A 19,526-nucleotide genomic window follows, 5' to 3' on the forward strand; every position below is an offset into this window, starting at 1 on the left:
TGCGTCTAACACAATAATCATTCTATGAGCCCATTGGTTTCCATTTTTCCATGTAATAAATTCATTTTTACAATATTGCAGCGTTTTCATCCTATATTGTTATTGTTTTGGATCTTCCTTATCCTATATTAGCTTCTATTCTATAGGGTATTATTAGCCTATTGATTCTTATTCTTTCAAGAATAGATTAATTTTCTATATTTCCACAATATTCAAGTTTTAATCTTTGTCCTATCAACATTGTCCAATGTTTTAGGCTCTTCTAATTTTGTATTGTTTTCTAATATTCTTGCCGTTGTTCCCAGGCATGAGAAAGTCGACACTGGTGGCCGGGTGCCTGTTGGTGACAGTGGCCCTGCTGCAGCGCACAGCCGGACTGCTTCCCTCGCTGCTGCACCCTCTGCAGTGGTTCGGAGCCGCCTTCTGTTGGCCCACCCTCGACACGCAGGCCATCTACCGGCGGACGGGCCAGTTCAACCCAAGACACTGCATCGCCACACGGCTCCAGATAGCTAAGGACGACGCGTTCATGGTCTTGCCCAGGTTGGTGGTGATCAAAATTCAAAGTGAATTGAAAATTGAAAATCAAATCAACTCATTTTTCATTCTCCAAAACGAACTTAACAATCAAGTTTAATCATATTAGTACAAGAACAAAAATTGAGATTTTGGCAGAATACCTGTGTTGCCAAATTTTGCGAAATTGCAATCTTTTTATACAAGCCCATTATTATTAGCGTATGGCTTTGAATGGTGGGGAGATCCAAGGGTAGATCCACCTCGCCGTATGTAGTCCAAAGTTCCCTAATGGGAAACCAGCCACTAAGTTTATAGTGAGCACAATACTTTACATTTACACTTTTCATTTCAAAATAAAGTTCATTTTGATAAGCCCATGAGACTGGATGAATTCAATTTGAAAACTCTGCATCAACTGGTGTAGTCAAATTGAATATATATCCAGTCTCATAGATTAATCAACTATTGAGAAGTGATTCTAATTGGAGACATATTAGGAATATTATAATGGAAAAGTTGGAGAGTGGAAAGTTCTTATATCACGTTCGAAACTTGGAAAATTGAAACAGGATGGAGTGAAAAAATGTATTCTTCGAATGAAAGAAGAACATCTTATCATTTTTTACACTCAGTGTCTTCCACTTCTGGAGCTCAACAGCTAATTTATTTAGGCCTACTATATAACAAAGAATCTAAAGATAAAAAGTCTGGGAATAAAAACTTTCTACGATAAAATGAAATGTTAACTCATTGAATAGAATTGATTGTTTTAAATGCACACTATTCTACTTTTGCTGATAATTCGAAAAGTTCGCCAGAAAATAAATTTCACATCTATTCGAATCAACAATCAAACATTTTTAATCTTGAAAATGCATGGCGATGTGACATCTTTAATAGAAATATGCTATGATTCACATATTTTGATAGTTGTTTAAAGTGTTCAATACCGGTACTTGTTCGAGCCTGAGCAAATTGGGCTCACGTGGAAAAAGGGGATACATTTTTTACGAAAAAGCTGGACCTTTTATCATAATAAGAGATCATTATAAGATATTTTTCTATAACATTCTTTTCAAATTCAATTGAAAATTTTCATTTTCCATCAGGTATAAATGTGGGGTGCCAGCTACATTGGTGAGAACTTGTCTGAAGCAGAGATCATGCCAGGCGATGCTTGAGCCGTTCCCTTGCTGGAAGATGCAGGAAGAGGACAGTTGTGAGAGTCTCACAAACGCTGTCGATCTCTGTCTCGACATTCACGACACTCTGTGGGTTCTCGATATTGGTATTGTCAACACATTGGAACAACCTGTGAGGAAGTCCAATCCTAGGGTTCTTGGATTCAATACTAAGACAGGGCAGGTGAGTGGAAAATTCCGTATTTGTTTATAAATTAAGGCTGAATGATATGGTAACGTGATTACTGTTCTTAGAATGGGATCCGTTGTAAATAGAATTTCAAAACTAAACCCACAACTGTAAATTAGATTGGAATTAAAAAATGGAGCAATGAAATCTGGTGGAAAAAGTCATGAGATCAGTGATTGAGTGATAGCTGAATTGCTATCAAAATTTTAACCATTGATCGAGATTTTTGCTAGTGAAAATTCCACTGATACTGTACGCCGATCATCAATACGAGTTTTATGATCGAACCTATGCAACAATGACCTTCAACGAAGAGCCTGGTTCATAAAACACTAGAAACCCCGCAAAACTAATAAAAACAAGATAGGTCGATCATTTTTATTACCGACTTGTATCAACTCATTTTCAACATTGAATGTGTTCTCTTCATAGGATAAAACAGCTTTGTTAGATGAGGGAACATTGAATTATTGATAATATTATATATAATATTCACAATAAAGTTGGTTTGATAGAGCTAGCACTGGAGCTAGTATTTCTTTTCAACTTCATGAACGAGTCCAAGCTACAAGTATTTAAATTCATTCTATTAATAAATATTACTTTTAATACTTGTATTCCCTTACTAGGTGATACTTCAAGAAATTAATTAGTTGAGCCTTTTTCTACTGAAGTTTCACTTTTTGAATAATCACAATACTATTTAGAAACAAGAAAAATACAAAACCCTAGGCCTTTAATTCCTTTAAATCCTTTTTCTTAATTTGATGGACAGATCGTGCGACTCCGCCAAATTCCAAATCTCAAATTCATTGATAAGTGACCAACGGTGACTTATATATCCTCCTCAATTCCTCTATCAAATAACAGAACCGCATATTCATTTAATTTCAAAATTGAGAGACAAAAGTCTGGATTTTTAAATTGTTATGTGGTGAAAGGAGAAAAGTACGGTACATCTTTTTATCTTTCTCACCTGCACACCACTCAGCAGTAAATTATTGCTTCTTTTTTGTAATTTTGCTATTGAATAGATCAATTGATTTTTCTACTCCTTCATTACTGAGATTATTGAATGAATAATCCAAATTGACTGATACCAACCCAGAAGACTTCTGCCGCTGCAAATATTAACAATAGGGTAAAGCAGCTTGAAGGAAATTCGATGAGAGCTACTACTGACTATCAAAAAATTACCGTATCGGAACAATATCTTGGGCAAATAGTTATGTTTTCAGGACCAACTGACAAAACAATCTCTAGATTTACATTTTACCATTCCAATAATTCTTTGTGATTTTCTTTGCATTCCAAAAGATTGATAAAAAACAATTGAATTACTATGTTTACGTGCCCAGTGAGCTGCTTCCGAATCTATTATATTCCGAATCTACTATATAAATATATTAGATCTACCTATACTATTATATAGTTTTTGATAATTATTTTAATGTTTCGAAAATATAACTTTCAATCAATTATTATAGCAGGCTACCAATTGATATTCAATAATTGAATTGTCAATCAAATGGATTATTGTTGGTGTGATGTAACGTGATCGATGATGTGATACTGATGTTGACACAATGTACATTGTAAACAATAAAATTCAAAAATGTATACTATGAACAGAGATATGTTGTAGAATTTCTCAATATTATTATTTGTTCCACCTTAATAAATCTTATTTGAATTCGATTTTCAACTGTGTTTGCAGGTGATCCGTGTCGTGGACCTGGACGGTCTCACCTCGGCCACCAGTCGTCTGCAGTATTTGGTGGTGGACTTCAGTGCCGATGGAAACTGTTTCCTGTACATTAGCGATGCTGCCGCCAAGGCGATTATAGTCTACGACTTAGCAGCCGATAAGGGCTTTCGAGTGGTTCTGCCCAAAATCGTCACAGCTGGATGCAACTCCAAGCGAGATGTTCTCTATTTGGCACTGGTCAGTTCATTCACATCATTAACTGAATAACTTACTGGATCGATTGATTTAATAAAGGGCCGTTTACACAGTCAAAGCTTAAACTGAATTTAATCAGCTGTTGTCTTAAACTCGAATTAAAACACATTATAACAAACGATACTTGATACGGTATTAATCCATTTTAAAATGAAATTTAGTTTAAACTGTAACTGTGCAAAGGGCCCTAGTAAAGCAGTGCGTTGTCTAAATGCTCTCAAATAGAGTACGGTGCTGTATCTTATCATCTTATTCGTCAACCAAGCATATAGCAACTCTGAATATGCTTAAGGACTCTCTCACATTTTTGAGTATGTGGTACACAGTATTTCATACCAATTCCTAATAGCACATCTACAGTATTATACATATATAGATTACAGTCACACGAGGACACTTTATGGACATCTATAGATAGGTAGATGTGCGCATTTTTCCACATGAAGGCCTACTAACGTATTATTATAATTTCTCATTTATTTTTTTATCTAGCCTATTTATTATGTGTTGTGATTTGTCAATATTGTAATGAGCTAAATAACTAATAACTGAATTTAGCACTGATTGAAGCAGCATAGATCCATCAGAATTCTTTTGATTTTTGATAGATTTTATCTTTAGCTTAATAGCTCAGCTATAGTTTTCTACAAAAACAATTGACAAATATTTTGAAGAGAACTATTTTTGAACAACATTTTGTTGATAATAGTCTGGTGTGAACGGGGTTTAACAACTGGAGTTGCACTGATTGAAGCACGCATTAAAAGTGCCGACAGACAAACTTTTTATATTTTATATTAATCTCGATAAGGTATACTTTATAATAGACCTGAAAGGCTACCGTATGAGTAGATGGATGGATGTCAAGGGAAAAAAAGACACAGGAAAGTCAGGAAATAATACTGAAAAGTATAACAATCTCCATCGTTGATAGGAAATTCTGAAGTTTTTTATTACTCTGGATAATTTCTCCACCCATCAACTTATCTCACTAATAGATGACCATGAATGCAATGATGTGGGTACTCGCCCGCACTAAAGCTCGAGTGAAACCCATTTGAAAAGTTCAACTATGTCCTGCCTACTATTAAGTATTAACTAACCAGCGTTTGGTGCTAATCAGCTTACAATAATGTAGGAGCACCTACATAAAAAAACCTATTTTTACCAACTATTATTCATTATCTGGAGAGAAACTCTGTCTATTATAATACGCAATAATAGATTAATTATGTGATATACGGCAAGTGATTCAAAAGGTCATTGTTAATTTCAGAATCTATGTTACAAAATAAGTATCGTAAGAGAATAGAGAATCACAATAACTATCACTCAGATTACTAAGGTGTATTTTCACAATCATTATTGATAATTTTTAGAAATTTATTAAATATACCATTCAGTGATTGTTATTTCAATACAATAATATTAATTTCATTGAAGCTTTTAAAGCAAGTAAAATAAGTGTTTGAAATAATTTATCAAGAATTCTACTATAAGTGATAACATTTAAATTTCCTTACCGATCATGTGCCATGCATAATATGTTTGTATCCTTTGTGAAACGATATCAACATGATTTAAACCGGTTGTTGGATGATTTTCCATAACAGTAGGTATCAATTTTTCGCCAGAAGTATTTTTCTCACTCAAGAAACACTATGATGAATTTAATATTCATATAAAACTCATAATATAATGGATATTGTCACCTATGTAACAATTTTAATCCTGGTATATGAGGATAATTAAAAAAAATAGTTTCTCATTCAATAGAGTAGAATTTGTTGGATGTACTGAGTAGGTACCTACTTTATCCATCTACAAACTTCATTACCTATCATTTTTATGAGATTCCTATTCAATCACTTCGCATCAATTCCAATCAGAGTCATTTCTCTTTTATGTCACAAATTTTCAATGTCAGATCTTCCATTAAAATTAATAGAAACAATGGAAAAAGTGTCGCAAACAATCTCTACATCATTGCGGCTTATAATGAAACATGAGAACTCTGACTATATGATCACCCTGATTAGTAGGCATACAATACTTTCGGATAATAAGATTATTGCATAGATTACAGTAATATTATGAAATCTCTTCATATTTTTTTATTTAAACACAACTTCGAGCACACATGTCATTTTCAAGTGTCAAAATAAATTATCATTTCGGGCATGAGTGCTAGAATCTAGTTAAGTTTATATAAAAAAGTATATTAGGTAGTAATTTCGTAATATTTAAAATTCCGTACTCAAATAGTCCTGTTAAAATAATACACTATTATTGCATATATTATGAATAGTTTTGTTTAATATGGATATTTTAACTTCATCTGTTGAAAAATATATTATTCCAATACTTGTTATTCAGTATCTATACTATAGTAAAGGAAAGAACTGGCTTTTACACGCACGGGATTGGAAATTCACAATTGATGCATCATCACGTCTGAACTACTGAGCTGATTAACTTTAAATTTTTGATATAGCTTCTCAATTTACCGAGGATGGTTCTAGGCCTATTTAAATTTCTACAAGATTCCACTTGGTCAAGCTTTCATTTTGTCAAGTTTTCAATAAGACCCTTGCGGAGCACGTGTTACCTGCTAGTTCCAAATAATTACTACCGCACTATGGAATCATGTATGTGACCCTTAAGCATATACGGTACTTGACAACCTTGAACCGTACCTCAGCATGCTTAAAGTCATAATTTAGCGATCCTTAATTATTTTTAAAAGATGAATAGGAGAATTTTCCTATACGGCTGTATTTACAATATACGAGGAATATGAGTGTATACATTACAGTTCGTAATGAAACAAGAAAACGTCATCTTTGAAGGGATTATTGTTTATTGAAGACACATTTTCTCATTATTTACAATAGATCAATATATGGAGGAAAATGTACTGTCAATTAAATATCAAATTTGTATTTTACAGGCCAGGAAATGTGACGGCAGTTCATCGTTGTACTTCACATACCTGTCAGGACAGCGCATGTTCTCAATAGACACTCAGTACCTGCAGTGCGGAGATCCCCAGGCCAAGGTGGACGATTGTGGCCCCAAGCCAGGCCGACTAATCATTCTGGGCACTGACAACGGTGCTGCTATATTCTTCAGGTACATTGCATCTATATTCTCTGTTTTGAATTAATTTATTCATCAACCTAAGCCCGGTTTCACCGAAACTTGAATTCAATGGATCATAAAACCTTCAAAAAAGCATAAAATCTTCCTATTCAATATACAGAGTGTCCCATAAAAGGTGTAACAGTGGAAGCCCATAAATTATTCTAAATTAAATTTGCAACACAAAATGTCTAGTAAAGTTTTCTCATATCGACATTAGTTTTTGAGAAACGGTATATCGATTTTTGGATATTTTTTTAAAAACTTCAGTAGCTACAAACTATCAGTTTAATAAGGATATAATTGAAAAAATGAAGTCATTTCCAATAAGATTCATTTATATTAATAATTGTTCCTTTGTTTGACGTTCTGAACTTTTTATAAGCGCTAAAATTTGAAAAAGTACATTCGTACTTTCCAAATTTCAAAACGTTTAAACGCTAATAAAAAATCAAAAACGTCATACAAAGAGAAAAATCAAATGAATCTTATTGGAAATTTCTTGCTTTCTTCAACCACTTCTTAGAGTTAGATTTTGATCGATAGTTTTCCAGTTATTGGTGTTTTTCGAAAATATAAAAAAATCACTATACCGGTATCTCTACAACTATAAGGTCGATGTAAGAGAATTTCACTAAAAATTTTTTGTTGCAAATTTCATGTAGAATATAATTTTATCTTCGGCTGTTACAACTCTCGTGGAACATGGATGGAATGGATATAATTATTAAATATGAAAGGTCTTATGGACCATAAGATTTAAGTTTCCTAGAAACCAGGCCTGAATGTAATAGAGATTTAGGTTGGATTAAAACGTGTGATTTTTAGTTCAAGAATTTATGTGTTGATTGGAATTTTATTGTGTATTTTATACTTACCCATCATTCATAAATCATACATTGCATTATACAATGGTATACTATTGTATTGTTTTCAATTTTCTATTATTTCTTTATTATTATTATTATTATTTCACACTCATAAATACATATACAGAAATCTTCAAATTTGATAAATAAATTTGAATTTGAATGTATAGATTATTCAGATACTGATCTCATAAAATGCCCCCAGATAATTGTTTCCAAAAATCAATAAAATATATGTAAATCTATGTTGATCTTGCAGATACGAAGGCCTAGGAGACGTGTACCGTTGGGACGCCAACACGTGTTTCCATAGCAACAACTTTGTTGCCGTTCACAGGACGTGTGAGTCTTGCCTTCTGGCTACTCACGTAGCAGCTGACTACCGCCGCGACCAAATGAGGCTACTCGAGAGCAACTTTCCAGATTTCCTCAAGGGTTGTGTTGGCTGCGGTGCATACCAGACTATCACTACTATTGAGGGTGGTTACTGATCACCAGGTGCACCACGAATTTGGGTGCTGAGAACTGAAACATGCCAAAACTATACCTTTCATACCACAGACAACAATATTGACACGCTAAATTGTTGTATCTGTGCTTATACAATTTACAATAAAAATAATAATAATAATAATAATAATAATAAATTCCATATAATAATAATCCATATAATATAATATAAATAAAATAATCTTCAAATTCCATACTTAGCTTTTGCAGACGACCTTGCTATAATGTCAGATTCATTGGAAAGTGCAATAAAACAAATAGAAATTTTAAAAGAATGTGCTGAACAAGTAGGCTTACAAATATCATTTGAAAAAACTGTTTTCACAACATCAAATATAGAAGTTACTAAATTACAAACAAAATATGGAACAATTAAGAAGGTACCATACTTTAAATATCTTGGGGAAATTATATCAGAAAAACATGCACAAAATGAAAGGATACAGAAAGCTCGTAAAGGCCTAGGGCTAGTGCAATATATTTATAATAAGAGATGTATGTCTATCAATACCAAAATCAAACATTATAACGCAGTAATCAAGCCAACAATGTTGTATGCCAGCGAGACCCTAACACTTAGCAGAAAAACAGATACTGAAAATTTGAAAAAAGAAGAAAGGAAGATAGCCTAATTAGAAAAATACTTGGACCAAGAAAGACCGAAGATGGTTATAGACTACAGAAAACAGCCAAAGTTGAAGAATACTCTAACATAGAAGCAGACATCAGGAAAAGGCGCCTTAAATTTTATGGTCACATAATGAGGCTTCCAGATCACAGACTTACAAAAAGAATAGTAACATATGTAGCAACCCTTAGTAATGGAGGTGCATGGATGAAAAACGTCAAGAAGGACTTAATACTTGCTAACATTAACAATGATGAAATATACAACAGGAACAGTTTCAGAGAAAAGGTTGAAAAATGGGAAGTTAAACAGAGATGACTGTGCCAAGAGTGGGAACAAAATGGAGTGAAGCAAGGAAAGCGGAGTTCTCACTGAAAATGAAAAACTGGTGGATTGATAAAAAGAACAAGAAAAACAAAAAATGAACCAAATTTTGCTCAGCGTCTTCCATCTGGGAGCTTGACGGCTAATAATAATAATAATAATAATAATAATAAATTTATCCTTCCAATTGATATAGTACACATAATAAGAAATTATGAAAAGTAGAGTATACCGTATCACAACAATATTGCAACTTATAAAAATAAAGATAATACAATAATGCAATTACAAGTTGTACAAAAAATCACAATAACTCACCTACATCAATAGAAGAATGAATCATTTCAAGTTCTCCAAGGACTAAAAGTCCTGTCTGGGGCAAGAATAGACAAATAGCATGGTGACTATGTTTACTCTATAATTATTGTTGTACCAGAACAGAGAAAACTTATACAATAAGTTTGTAGATTGTTATTATAAGATTGTTCTATTCTATAACCAGACTATCAATTTTTTTATATTTTGATATTTTTACACAATACAATAACAATAAAAAGTTACATTTATTGCAAAAATAAACAATTATTTCTAAATATTGTGTTATCTATGCTAGAAAGAGGAAAAGGTGGAAATTAATTACGTTTCTTATTATTGTTTACCATCTAATAGGCAGGTAAAGAGTGGAAACAAAAAGGAGATGGATAAATTGAATACTAAATTTGTCTTCTTCGAACATGTGAATTATTGTTAATTGTGTGTAAGAACACAGGTGCTGATTGTGTGTTTAGATTTAATTATTTATATTATTTGAGTGTAAAATTTGGGCCTATGCCTATTCGATCAATTATTGAAACAGACTCAATTACAATGTAGTTTTCAAAGTCTGCTGTATCATTATAACTTATTCAACAATCTTATACATTTTTTATCCTCCTATTTATAGTTAGAAAGTAGTTCATTTACAAATTTAATTACGCTCTACTGACTTACAATATCATAACAAAGTTGCAGTAATGTATGAGTTTGAATCATTTGGGCCTATGCTCATAATGATGAAAAATTATGTTTAGAATGGAGTAATAAATCAATTTATCGTTGAGCATCTTGTTCAATATTTTTATTAATAATGATGAATAACATTCTACTCTTCTGTTCATCAAGCGATATCACCTTCTAGCCTTTATGAACAGCAGGAGCTTATAAGAGGCTTACTTTGTATTGTAAATATTAATAAAAATAAATATTTTGTAGAATAAAAATAGTAGGTACTGATTGTATTCATAGTAAATAAAAACTAATGATCTCTTTAATAAGTTCAATTTTATTTTATCCTTAACCCAATTATGCAACCAATAAAGGGGTGGGGTTTTGACCAATAAAATTCATAACAAATTGAATCATATAGGACATGATTTTTTGACAAGATATAGTTGAATAATCTGATTGAAGTGACAGTCATTAGAATAGGTAACAAGAAACAATAATTTACATTACCTATTGTATTGAACATTTTTAATTTTTTTACAATAAAATTCACATTTATTTGTAAATATTGAGCCACATGAAATTTCTAAAACAAAATATGCAGAGCTTTATAATGATTTGAAATTATTACTTTTGTCAATTCTCTGGGAATGTTTCAAATCAGACGTTCAATTCAACATGCTGTTCTTCCAGTTTCTTCAGTGCTAGTTTTTCTTTTACAATTTTCTTTTCAAAAGCAATCATTTGGTTATGCTTCTGTTCATGATTATCAAGAATCTCATCGACTTCTCCTAGCTTCATTTCAACGCTATTCATTTTTTCTTCCAAGTTTGAAAGTAGCTCATCCATTTCCTCCACTGTAAATAAAAAAGTTTGTTTAAAATACTATAAATTCCATCAATTTGTGTATTTGTTTTTTTTTGTTATTTCAATTTAGAGTATGAACAAAAACGTTAACAACTTTAAATAGCGCAAGTCGCATCTTCAAATTCATGCAATTCCACAATAGAATCTTTGAATTCACCTTGGAATATACAGCATTTTTCTGAAAGGCTCAACGGTATTCAATTGTAAAATCAATGCTCGTACGGTACCGGTATTCACTTTAAAAATCCTGAATTAAATTTCCATTGTTTTGAAGGTATTGTGCTTTTTGAATCTTATTAATTCAATAGTCACGAATTTTTCCAAATAGATTCAAAATTGAGATTTTAAAATATTTTTGCTTTGGTTCTTGGGTTTTGGGTATGGGCTCAGCAACAGCTATATAAGTCAAGGATCCGGTGTTTTATGCTATTGTGATTAAATTATTGTGCCTTAACAGTTCAACTCTACGTTATTTCACTCTGTACAGGAGAAACATAATTTTTTTCCCCTACCAACAATATTGATCTTTATTATGTTCATGTTCTATTCCATATTATATTAAAGACTGGATAATTCGTTTTTTATCATCTCAACAAGATATAGAAATAGGAGAATACTATCAGTATTGATATTTTTTGGAGCGTTGTGAGATTTATCCAATTCAACTCTTCTTATAATTCAAATCGAACATTTTTTATTAAATAAGTTGCACTCACAACATTGAAAGCGTCATATATGTTAGGCTACGGTATAATTGAATATTAAAAACAACAACAGAAATTCTAAACTGAAAATTACATAAATATTAAGCAGAAAATACAAAAAAGCAAAGTACCGGTACAGTAAAGAATAAAATAAGTTCCAATCAATCAATATTCGAATGCTTACTTGAGTGGAATAGAAAAAGCTCGACTCAGTATAAAACCGATTTTTATTATTTTAGAGAAAATTGGAAAAATGGATTCGAGGGGATCTGAGTAGTGAATAACGTTATGTTTGTCATTCTACTTACTTTTTGCAATATATTCATCTGTATTCATTTCACCAGCTTGGGAAATAGGTCTAGAAATGATACTGCCTTCTCTAATCAGCTTTGATGACGATCTTCGGCTCGGTGTACTCGAATTTCCTGATATAATGCTCATCTTGAACCTTCCTATGAAAAAATTGAAATTGATTATGAATAAGACTGTTGAAAATAAATTTAACAATTGAGTACCATATGAAATTATGATAGCTTACTGTAGATTGTTATACGTTTCATTGATTAGAGATTATTAGTCTATTTTTGTAGATTTTTTAAAAATATTTATAAAAACATAAAAGTTTGATAGTTATAATTTTATTCTTTGTGAAAGAGTGGATAAAAAAGCAAATATGCAATTTGTTACGAGGGAAATTTAGAATCCAAAAAGTTGTGATGATAATCATGAGCTATTATATACAGTGTATTTGTTTATAATGTGAATCTCTGTAAATCAATTAAATTTGAAACTCAATATAATTTAAAACATGATTGAACACTGTGCTGAAAGCTATAAATTTATCTATATAAATTAAATATCCATGTAATCAGCCTACTGGTACTCAATAATTTAGAAAACAACTACCACAATAGTAGAATATAAAATGAAAATTCATTCAAATTTGTATCCTCTATGGTTTTACATAGTGTTACATGGTAATAATATAATTTATCCAATATTTAACAGGAATCAAAAAATTGAACTTATTACTGAGATGATAAAAATGACAGTGAAATAAGGGACTGGATCGGACTCAAACAATAGACTACTTACAATTATTACTGTTTCTTTTCTTGAAATATTTGTTAATAAATTAAAATTTAGGATAAAAAAATATAATTTTTTTAGAATCAATTTAAATGATGTTATCAAGTGGCTCAAAATAATTAAGTTTGGAAAACATATGTGAGTATTTTTATTAGGTAACCATTGTAAAGGGGCATTCAGATGACTGTTCTTATTCTGTTCTTGTTCTTATTCTGTTCTTGATGTTTTTATTAGTGAAATCTGTTTATAAAAGTTTGAAAATTTTATAATTATTATATAATAATATTATAATATAACTAATTATTAGTTAATTTATTGATATTTGATGAAAATGCGAGAAATTTGCGATATTTTCCTCATTTTCACAGTCTTGCCTATTCAAAGTAGCGTATCTTGTGAAACACTTCAAATAAAAAATACAAGAAGTAATCAAAGTTGTAGAGAATTTTCTTCTCTTATCGCTCCCATAAATCATACTTCTGATTTCAATACCGTTCCAAAGTTACAGCCAATTCAAAAATTTATGATTTTATTTTTCTGCGATTTTACTGTAATTCAAGAGTCTCTAAATCGAGTACGATACAAGATAGAAACTTGTGTTTAGTCTTAAATGGAAGAAAATTATATGCTCTATAAGCTGCCCAAAATCCATCTTGAATCACTTTATATTATCGAAAAACTGTCAAGACTGTAAAAATTAGGGAAATATCGCAAATTTCTTGTTTTTTTTAAACAAACGTATCTCACTTCACGATTATATTTTTACAAGAATAATTCACTTTACATGAAAAAGGAGATTCTGTTCTTTAAATCAAGACCAATTACCATTTTTTATCATTTCGGGTTACCGAGATACACAGTTTTGAATATAGAAATTGGCAATTTTGTGTGTGTTTAAATATAGGCTAAAATACACTCAAGGAGGATTTTTTTATCAAATTTCAGTTTTATAGGCTACCTGATTTTGAACCGCCTTGACGAGCTGAGAAGAATGAGCTGTAGTAAGCGGAGATCTGATCATTCTGTCAAAAGTTATGTGTTTAAAGCTATGGTCCTTGATGTATTCTTATGCATAACCACCCCCTAGTAAAGACTGAAATTAAATGTATTTAATGGGTGATTCTCATGGAACATAACCCTCGTAAGATGATTTCAGTCGAAATATGTATTTTTACTTTCCTTGCCCTATTACCATAGGTAAGGAAAGTATTCCTTTCCAAAAAAAAATTAAGGTACCCTAATTTCAAGTTTTCTATACGTTTCAAGGTCCCCTGAGTCCAAAAACATGATTTTTGGGTGTTGGTCTGTGTGTATGGGTGTATGTGTGTATGTCTGTGAACACGATAGCTCCATTCCTAATCAACCGATTGACTTGAAATTTTTAACTTAAGGTCCTTATACTGTGAGGATAAAATTCAATTCAAAATGGCGAAAAAAATAGCGGATAATTATAAAAAAACCATGTTTTTCACGGTTTTCTCAAAAACGTCTCTAACGATTTTCTTCAAATTTATACCATGGATAGCTATTTATAAGCCCTATCAACTGACATGAGTCTCATTTCTGAGAAAATTGCAGGAGCTCCGTAATATTCTTGAAAAAAATGGCGGATAATCACTAAAAACCCATGTTTTTCACGGTTTTCTCGAAAACAGCTCTAACGATTTTCTTCAAAATTATACCATGGATAGCTATTTATAAGCCCTATCAACTGACATGAGTCCCAATTCTGGGAAAATTGCAGGAGCTCCGTAATATTCTTGAGAAAAATTACGGATAATTACTAAAAAACCATGTTTTTCACGATTTTCTTAAAAATGACTCTACTGATTTTTTTCAAATTCATACCCTGTATAGATATTTATCAGCTCTATCAACTGGCATGAGTCTCCTTTCTGGGAAACTAATGGGGGGTCCACCCCTTCCTTGAGAAATGGACTTTGTAACCTCCTTCTCGTGCATGAGGTGGGTAGGTAGAGCAGTTCATAAAAAGAACACATAGTCGAGATATTTCATCTGTAGAACAGCTGTTTTGACGACTAAGAAAAATCATCGAATTTCACATTTACACAAATAGTCCAGTCACTATATACATTGGTGCATGCTATTTATATTGTAGTTCTGATTTTTAAAAATATTATTTGGGTACATAAGAGAAGCTTAGAACCAATTTCTTCATGCAAAATTTAATATCCTTGTGCTAGAAACAGAGTGGCCCAAAAACCTCTTATTTTCGGCTCATTTTCGAGTTTTCAGCTATTTCTGCCAAATCTCGTAATCGGACAGAAAAATTTGCTCGCGCCTTTTTTCAGATCATAAAATTCTGAATGAAATGAGATCGTTCGGAACTCTCTATCCCCAATGAGTACTGACTTATGATTTTTCAAAAATGAGTGAAATTTGAAGGAAAAATCAATTTTGATGAATTTCAGTTTTTGATCAACAATATCTTCCGATTGTTAACATTTAGATGTATAATTCAAAATCCCTTTGGGCGTATTTCTGTGCTCTACAATCTGAGATCAGATAGAGCGCTCTATCTCAAATAGATTTTCAGGTACACCTGACAACAATGCTCCTTGTATTGTGAAAAACACCTAATTTCCAGCTTCAACCATCATCACCAACTACATTGTCTTCACATTCATATTTTACATGAGATCATGTTCTATGAGAATCACCCGCTAGATGCACTTCATTTCAGTATTTCCTAGTGGAGAGGCACGCTTAAGGACACCTCAAGGATCAAAATTTCAAACACTTATAACTTTTGACACAATGCTCAGATTTCATCGTACTACACCTCATTCTTCTCGGCTCGTCAAGGCGGTCCAAAATCATGCATCATAAGCCGAATTCGGTCGAGGAATTAAATGGAAAAATTAAAATCCGAGATTTTTGAAGTTTTGGGGATGAAGCGCCGCCCTCTGGTGTGTCAAAAAATTTCATTTTCGAATTCAGAGACCCAAAATAAATATATAGAACAGTGGAGAAAAGTTCTTTTAGGGCTGTTTCCTGAAAAACGACCATTTGACTGGACTAAACGTTGCCGATCCTCTGTCTTATTAATGCCTTCTATAGACTGTAGCTGATATAGGTTTATTGATCCTATTATATTAAGCGAGCAATTTCTGTATAATATATTTATATCTGGTTATCTTTATATCTGCATATTTTTATACTTGTTATCTGGATATTTATATGGTTATTTATGTCCAACGGATCTCGAAAACGACTAACAATTCTTACAAAATTTGAAACATAGTACTAGGTTTATGAGGTACGTTTATGATATAAAAATAACTAAAATAAAAATAAAAATTTCACTAGGTCTCAACCTTGGGAAAACTAACTGAACAACATTAAGGCTGTGCAAAGGCTGAAAAAAACTTTCTACTGGTGATATTTTTCAAAGTTTTCCGATTTGAATATCATCAAGCTATCAAAATGAAAATATTAGACCATAAGAATTGAGTCCGACAGAAATAGGCTATAAGCGTGTATTCTGGAATGTCAGTAGTTAAGAGTTCCTCTCTTCTTAGGCCATGTTCCGTTATAATGACGGACATTAACTGTTTTCCATCTTAATATTCAAAGAGGCCTGCAGGTAAAAATATATAGATTGTTAATAGATCTTTCACAAATACAGCCCTGATATCCTGATACTATCTGAACATGGTTTGCGAAAGGAGGAGCTCCTCTGCACTTCAATTCCGGGTTATTCCCTTGTTTCCTGTTTCTGCCGGACCCTTTACCTCTGGGGGGGAATAGCAATATACATTAAAGAAGACATGCTATCCAACACAACAGAAATAAAGCTGGAAGAGCCATTCAAACCAACTGAAAAAGAATTTGAAACAGTAGGCTTAAATATTCAAACAAAGAAGACAAACCTGATTTTGATTGGAACCTATAGATCACCTGACCCAGGTAATATAAAGGAATTCCTCACTAAACTTGGAGGCCTGCTGCAGAATTTCTCAGCAAAGCATCACAAAATAGTGATCCTGGGTGACACAAACATTGACACTCACAAGACATCTGAGCAGAACTTCAAAGACCTAAAAAATATGTTGACTCAAAATGGCTGCCAAATCCATTACATGCCTCCTACCAGAGTGACTCCAAACTCAGCCACAAGCCTTGATGGATGCTATCATAACCTGTCACTTTCAGATATCGAAGCCACAGTCTACCCGAGCCATTTCTCAGATCACCATGCTGTTTTGTGCAATATAAAATACAAATACAACCCGGAACTGCCGACATACAGGTATGCAAGAAGCTATTCAAAAGGAAACATTCAAGAGTTAAAATCAAAATTACAGGATTTCAACTGGTCACCAGTGATTGAGACACACGCTGTCGATGAAAAATACAATATTTTTGCCACAAAAATGCGACAGAAAATGGATGAAACAATGCCAAGAGGACCAAGGAAGATCACTACAGCAAAGGGGTACAAGTTTTGGGACGAAAAAACTATTCTTCTGAAACACAGAATGCAACTAGCTAGAGAGAAATTCATCTCAACTGCATCAGAGGACCATAGGCAGCAATACAAAGAACTAAAAAATCTATATGACCAGGATGTAAAACACAAAAAAAGATACATGTCAAGAGTAGGATCATGGAATCAGACAACAAAACCAAGACCCTATGGAAAATGATCAATCATGAACGGAACAGAAGTAATCTTAACAGGCAGGAAAACCTCTGTTTGGAAATAGAGGGCCAGAAGATCACTGATCCTTTTCACACTAGCAACATCCTAAATGAAGCCTTTACACAGCCAGCAACAACAACAGGATTTGACCCTCCTCTAAGACGTATGGCCAAGCTGACAGGCATCAAAGCATTGAGTGAATTTCAGATGATAAATACAGCACAACTCCACCATCTCATAGACAAACTAAAATCGAACAACTCTGCTGGGCATGATGACATCACTGGAAAAATATTTAAAAGTTGCAAAGAAGAACTAACAAAGCCTCTACTGGAAATAGTAAATTCTTCCCTAAAGCAAGCTGTATTCCCACAGGCTCTCAAGATCTCTAAGATCTTTCCAAAATTCAAAGGAGGAGATAAAAAGGATCACAAGAACTATAGGCCCATAGCAAACCTACCTATAACCTCAAAAATTATCGAACGAGCAGTATATGACCAGCTTATCCTGCATCTGGAGAGCAACAAACTTATAACAGCACAACAGCATGGATTTAGAAAACATCTAGGCACTACAACTGCAATATCTGAATTGTGTGACAACATAAACCAACTTTGGGAGGAGAAAAATATTGTTATGGGACTGTTTATAGATCTTCAAAAGGCCTTCGACACACTAGACTGGAACATCCTAACTCTGAAATTGAGAGAATTGAAAATAGAGGGAAGAGCATTGGAGTGGATAGTGGACTACCTCACCAACAGAAAGCAGTATGTGGAAATAGTGCAGCACAAGAAAACTGCTCTTATAAACTACAAATCCTTACTCAGAGCAGTGTCCCAGGGTGTGCCCCAGGGATCCATCCTTGGGCCACTGCTGTTCCTTGTCTACATCAATGACTTTCCCAAGGAAATTGACAACAGAAACAGCGGCATATTGTTTGCCGATGATACCACTATCTTGATACCATCGCAGAAACTTCAAGACCCACACATAATTGTCGAGACAGCACTGGAAGAGGCCACAGATACATGCAATAGACTGAAGTTGACCATTAATAGGAAGAAGACAGTCCACATAAGATTCACTCCAATCAAGAACAACCCGGATGAGAGACAAACAAATGATGACTTGATGATGACAGACTGTACAAGATTCCTGGGGATAACAATTGACTGTCACTTAACATGGGGAAAACATATAGAGCTGTTATGCAAGAGGTTAGCATCTGCCGTGTATGTTATACGAAGAATCAGAAACATATCAAAGAAAAGTGCATCATTCATTGTATACCACTCACTCTTTGCCTCACATTTAAGGTACGGTATTGTTGCCTGGGGATCGGCATCCCAGACACACCTTGACAGAGTCCTGAGAATACAAAAGTGGGCCTTGAGAACGATATTGGAGAAAAACATGATGGAGCACTGTAAACCATTATTTGTGGAGAGTAAAATACTCACAGTAGTCTCATTGTACCTGCTCGAAACAATAAATCTGGTTAAGAGGAAAGGCCTTACCACAAGACAGGAAAAACACTGCTATGACCTTCGAAACAACAAGAATCTTGACTTGCCACAACATAGACTGAAGAAATACAGCTGCTCACCAACATATGCAGGATCATACTTTTTCAATTTACTGCCGCGTGACCTGAAGGACATGGATGACGAGGCAGCATTTGCCAGAGGCCTAAAGTCATACCTATTGGTCCGACCCTACTATGCAGTATCAGAGTATGTTGAAGAGCATATATTTCAACATATACGACATGCTCATGGAGGAAATCACCTGCCGTGAAAAATAATGACGACTCCCCAGCCTTCAGACTGTCAGGAGGAAATTAAAGAAAAAAAAGGATATGCGGAGTGTGTTGATGTAGCTCTATGAG

The 19,526-nt window shown here is 33.2% G+C and overlaps 2 protein-coding genes across 8 annotated transcripts in view; one reads left to right on the plus strand and one right to left on the minus strand.

Annotated features, from left to right (window-relative positions):
* The window catches only part of LOC111062260 (major royal jelly protein 3), an 80,462-nt gene extending 71,948 nt beyond the window's left edge, over positions 1–8,514 (plus strand). For all 3 annotated transcript variants that reach the window (XM_039434018.1, XM_039434019.1, XM_022349955.2), the window contains 5 exons: positions 306–543; positions 1,629–1,884; positions 3,608–3,835; positions 6,804–6,985; positions 8,123–8,514. In XM_039434018.1, the coding sequence (XP_039289952.1) occupies positions 306–543; positions 1,629–1,884; positions 3,608–3,835; positions 6,804–6,985; positions 8,123–8,354 (1,136 nt within the window). In that variant the 3' untranslated portion in view covers positions 8,355–8,514. The remainder of the gene's footprint in view (positions 1–305; positions 544–1,628; positions 1,885–3,607; positions 3,836–6,803; positions 6,986–8,122) is intronic.
* A 2,112-nt stretch (positions 8,515–10,626) lies between these two features.
* Positions 10,627–17,239, minus strand: LOC120352635. 5 transcript variants are annotated; one of them, XM_039434023.1, is made up of 3 exons: positions 12,976–13,156; positions 12,189–12,332; positions 10,627–11,166 (listed from the first exon to the last, which is right to left on the minus strand). In XM_039434023.1, exons 2-3 carry the CDS (start codon positions 12,319–12,321, stop codon positions 10,970–10,972), a joined length of 330 nt encoding a protein of 109 aa, XP_039289957.1. In that variant the 5' UTR covers positions 12,322–12,332; positions 12,976–13,156; the 3' UTR covers positions 10,627–10,969. The 5 variants fall into 5 exon arrangements, with proteins under 5 accessions (XP_039289957.1, XP_039289960.1, XP_039289961.1 ...); XM_039434026.1 differs by lacking the exon at positions 12,976–13,156 and adding an exon at positions 16,863–17,239 and having other exon boundaries at positions 10,633–11,166; XM_039434027.1 differs by having other exon boundaries at positions 10,633–11,166; positions 12,189–12,328; positions 12,976–13,116.
* Positions 17,240–19,526: the final 2,287 nt, after the last annotated feature.

This window comes from Nilaparvata lugens, chromosome 8 (genome assembly GCF_014356525.2).
Source record: "Nilaparvata lugens isolate BPH chromosome 8, ASM1435652v1, whole genome shotgun sequence".
Classification (NCBI taxonomy): Eukaryota; Metazoa; Arthropoda; class Insecta; order Hemiptera; family Delphacidae; genus Nilaparvata; species Nilaparvata lugens.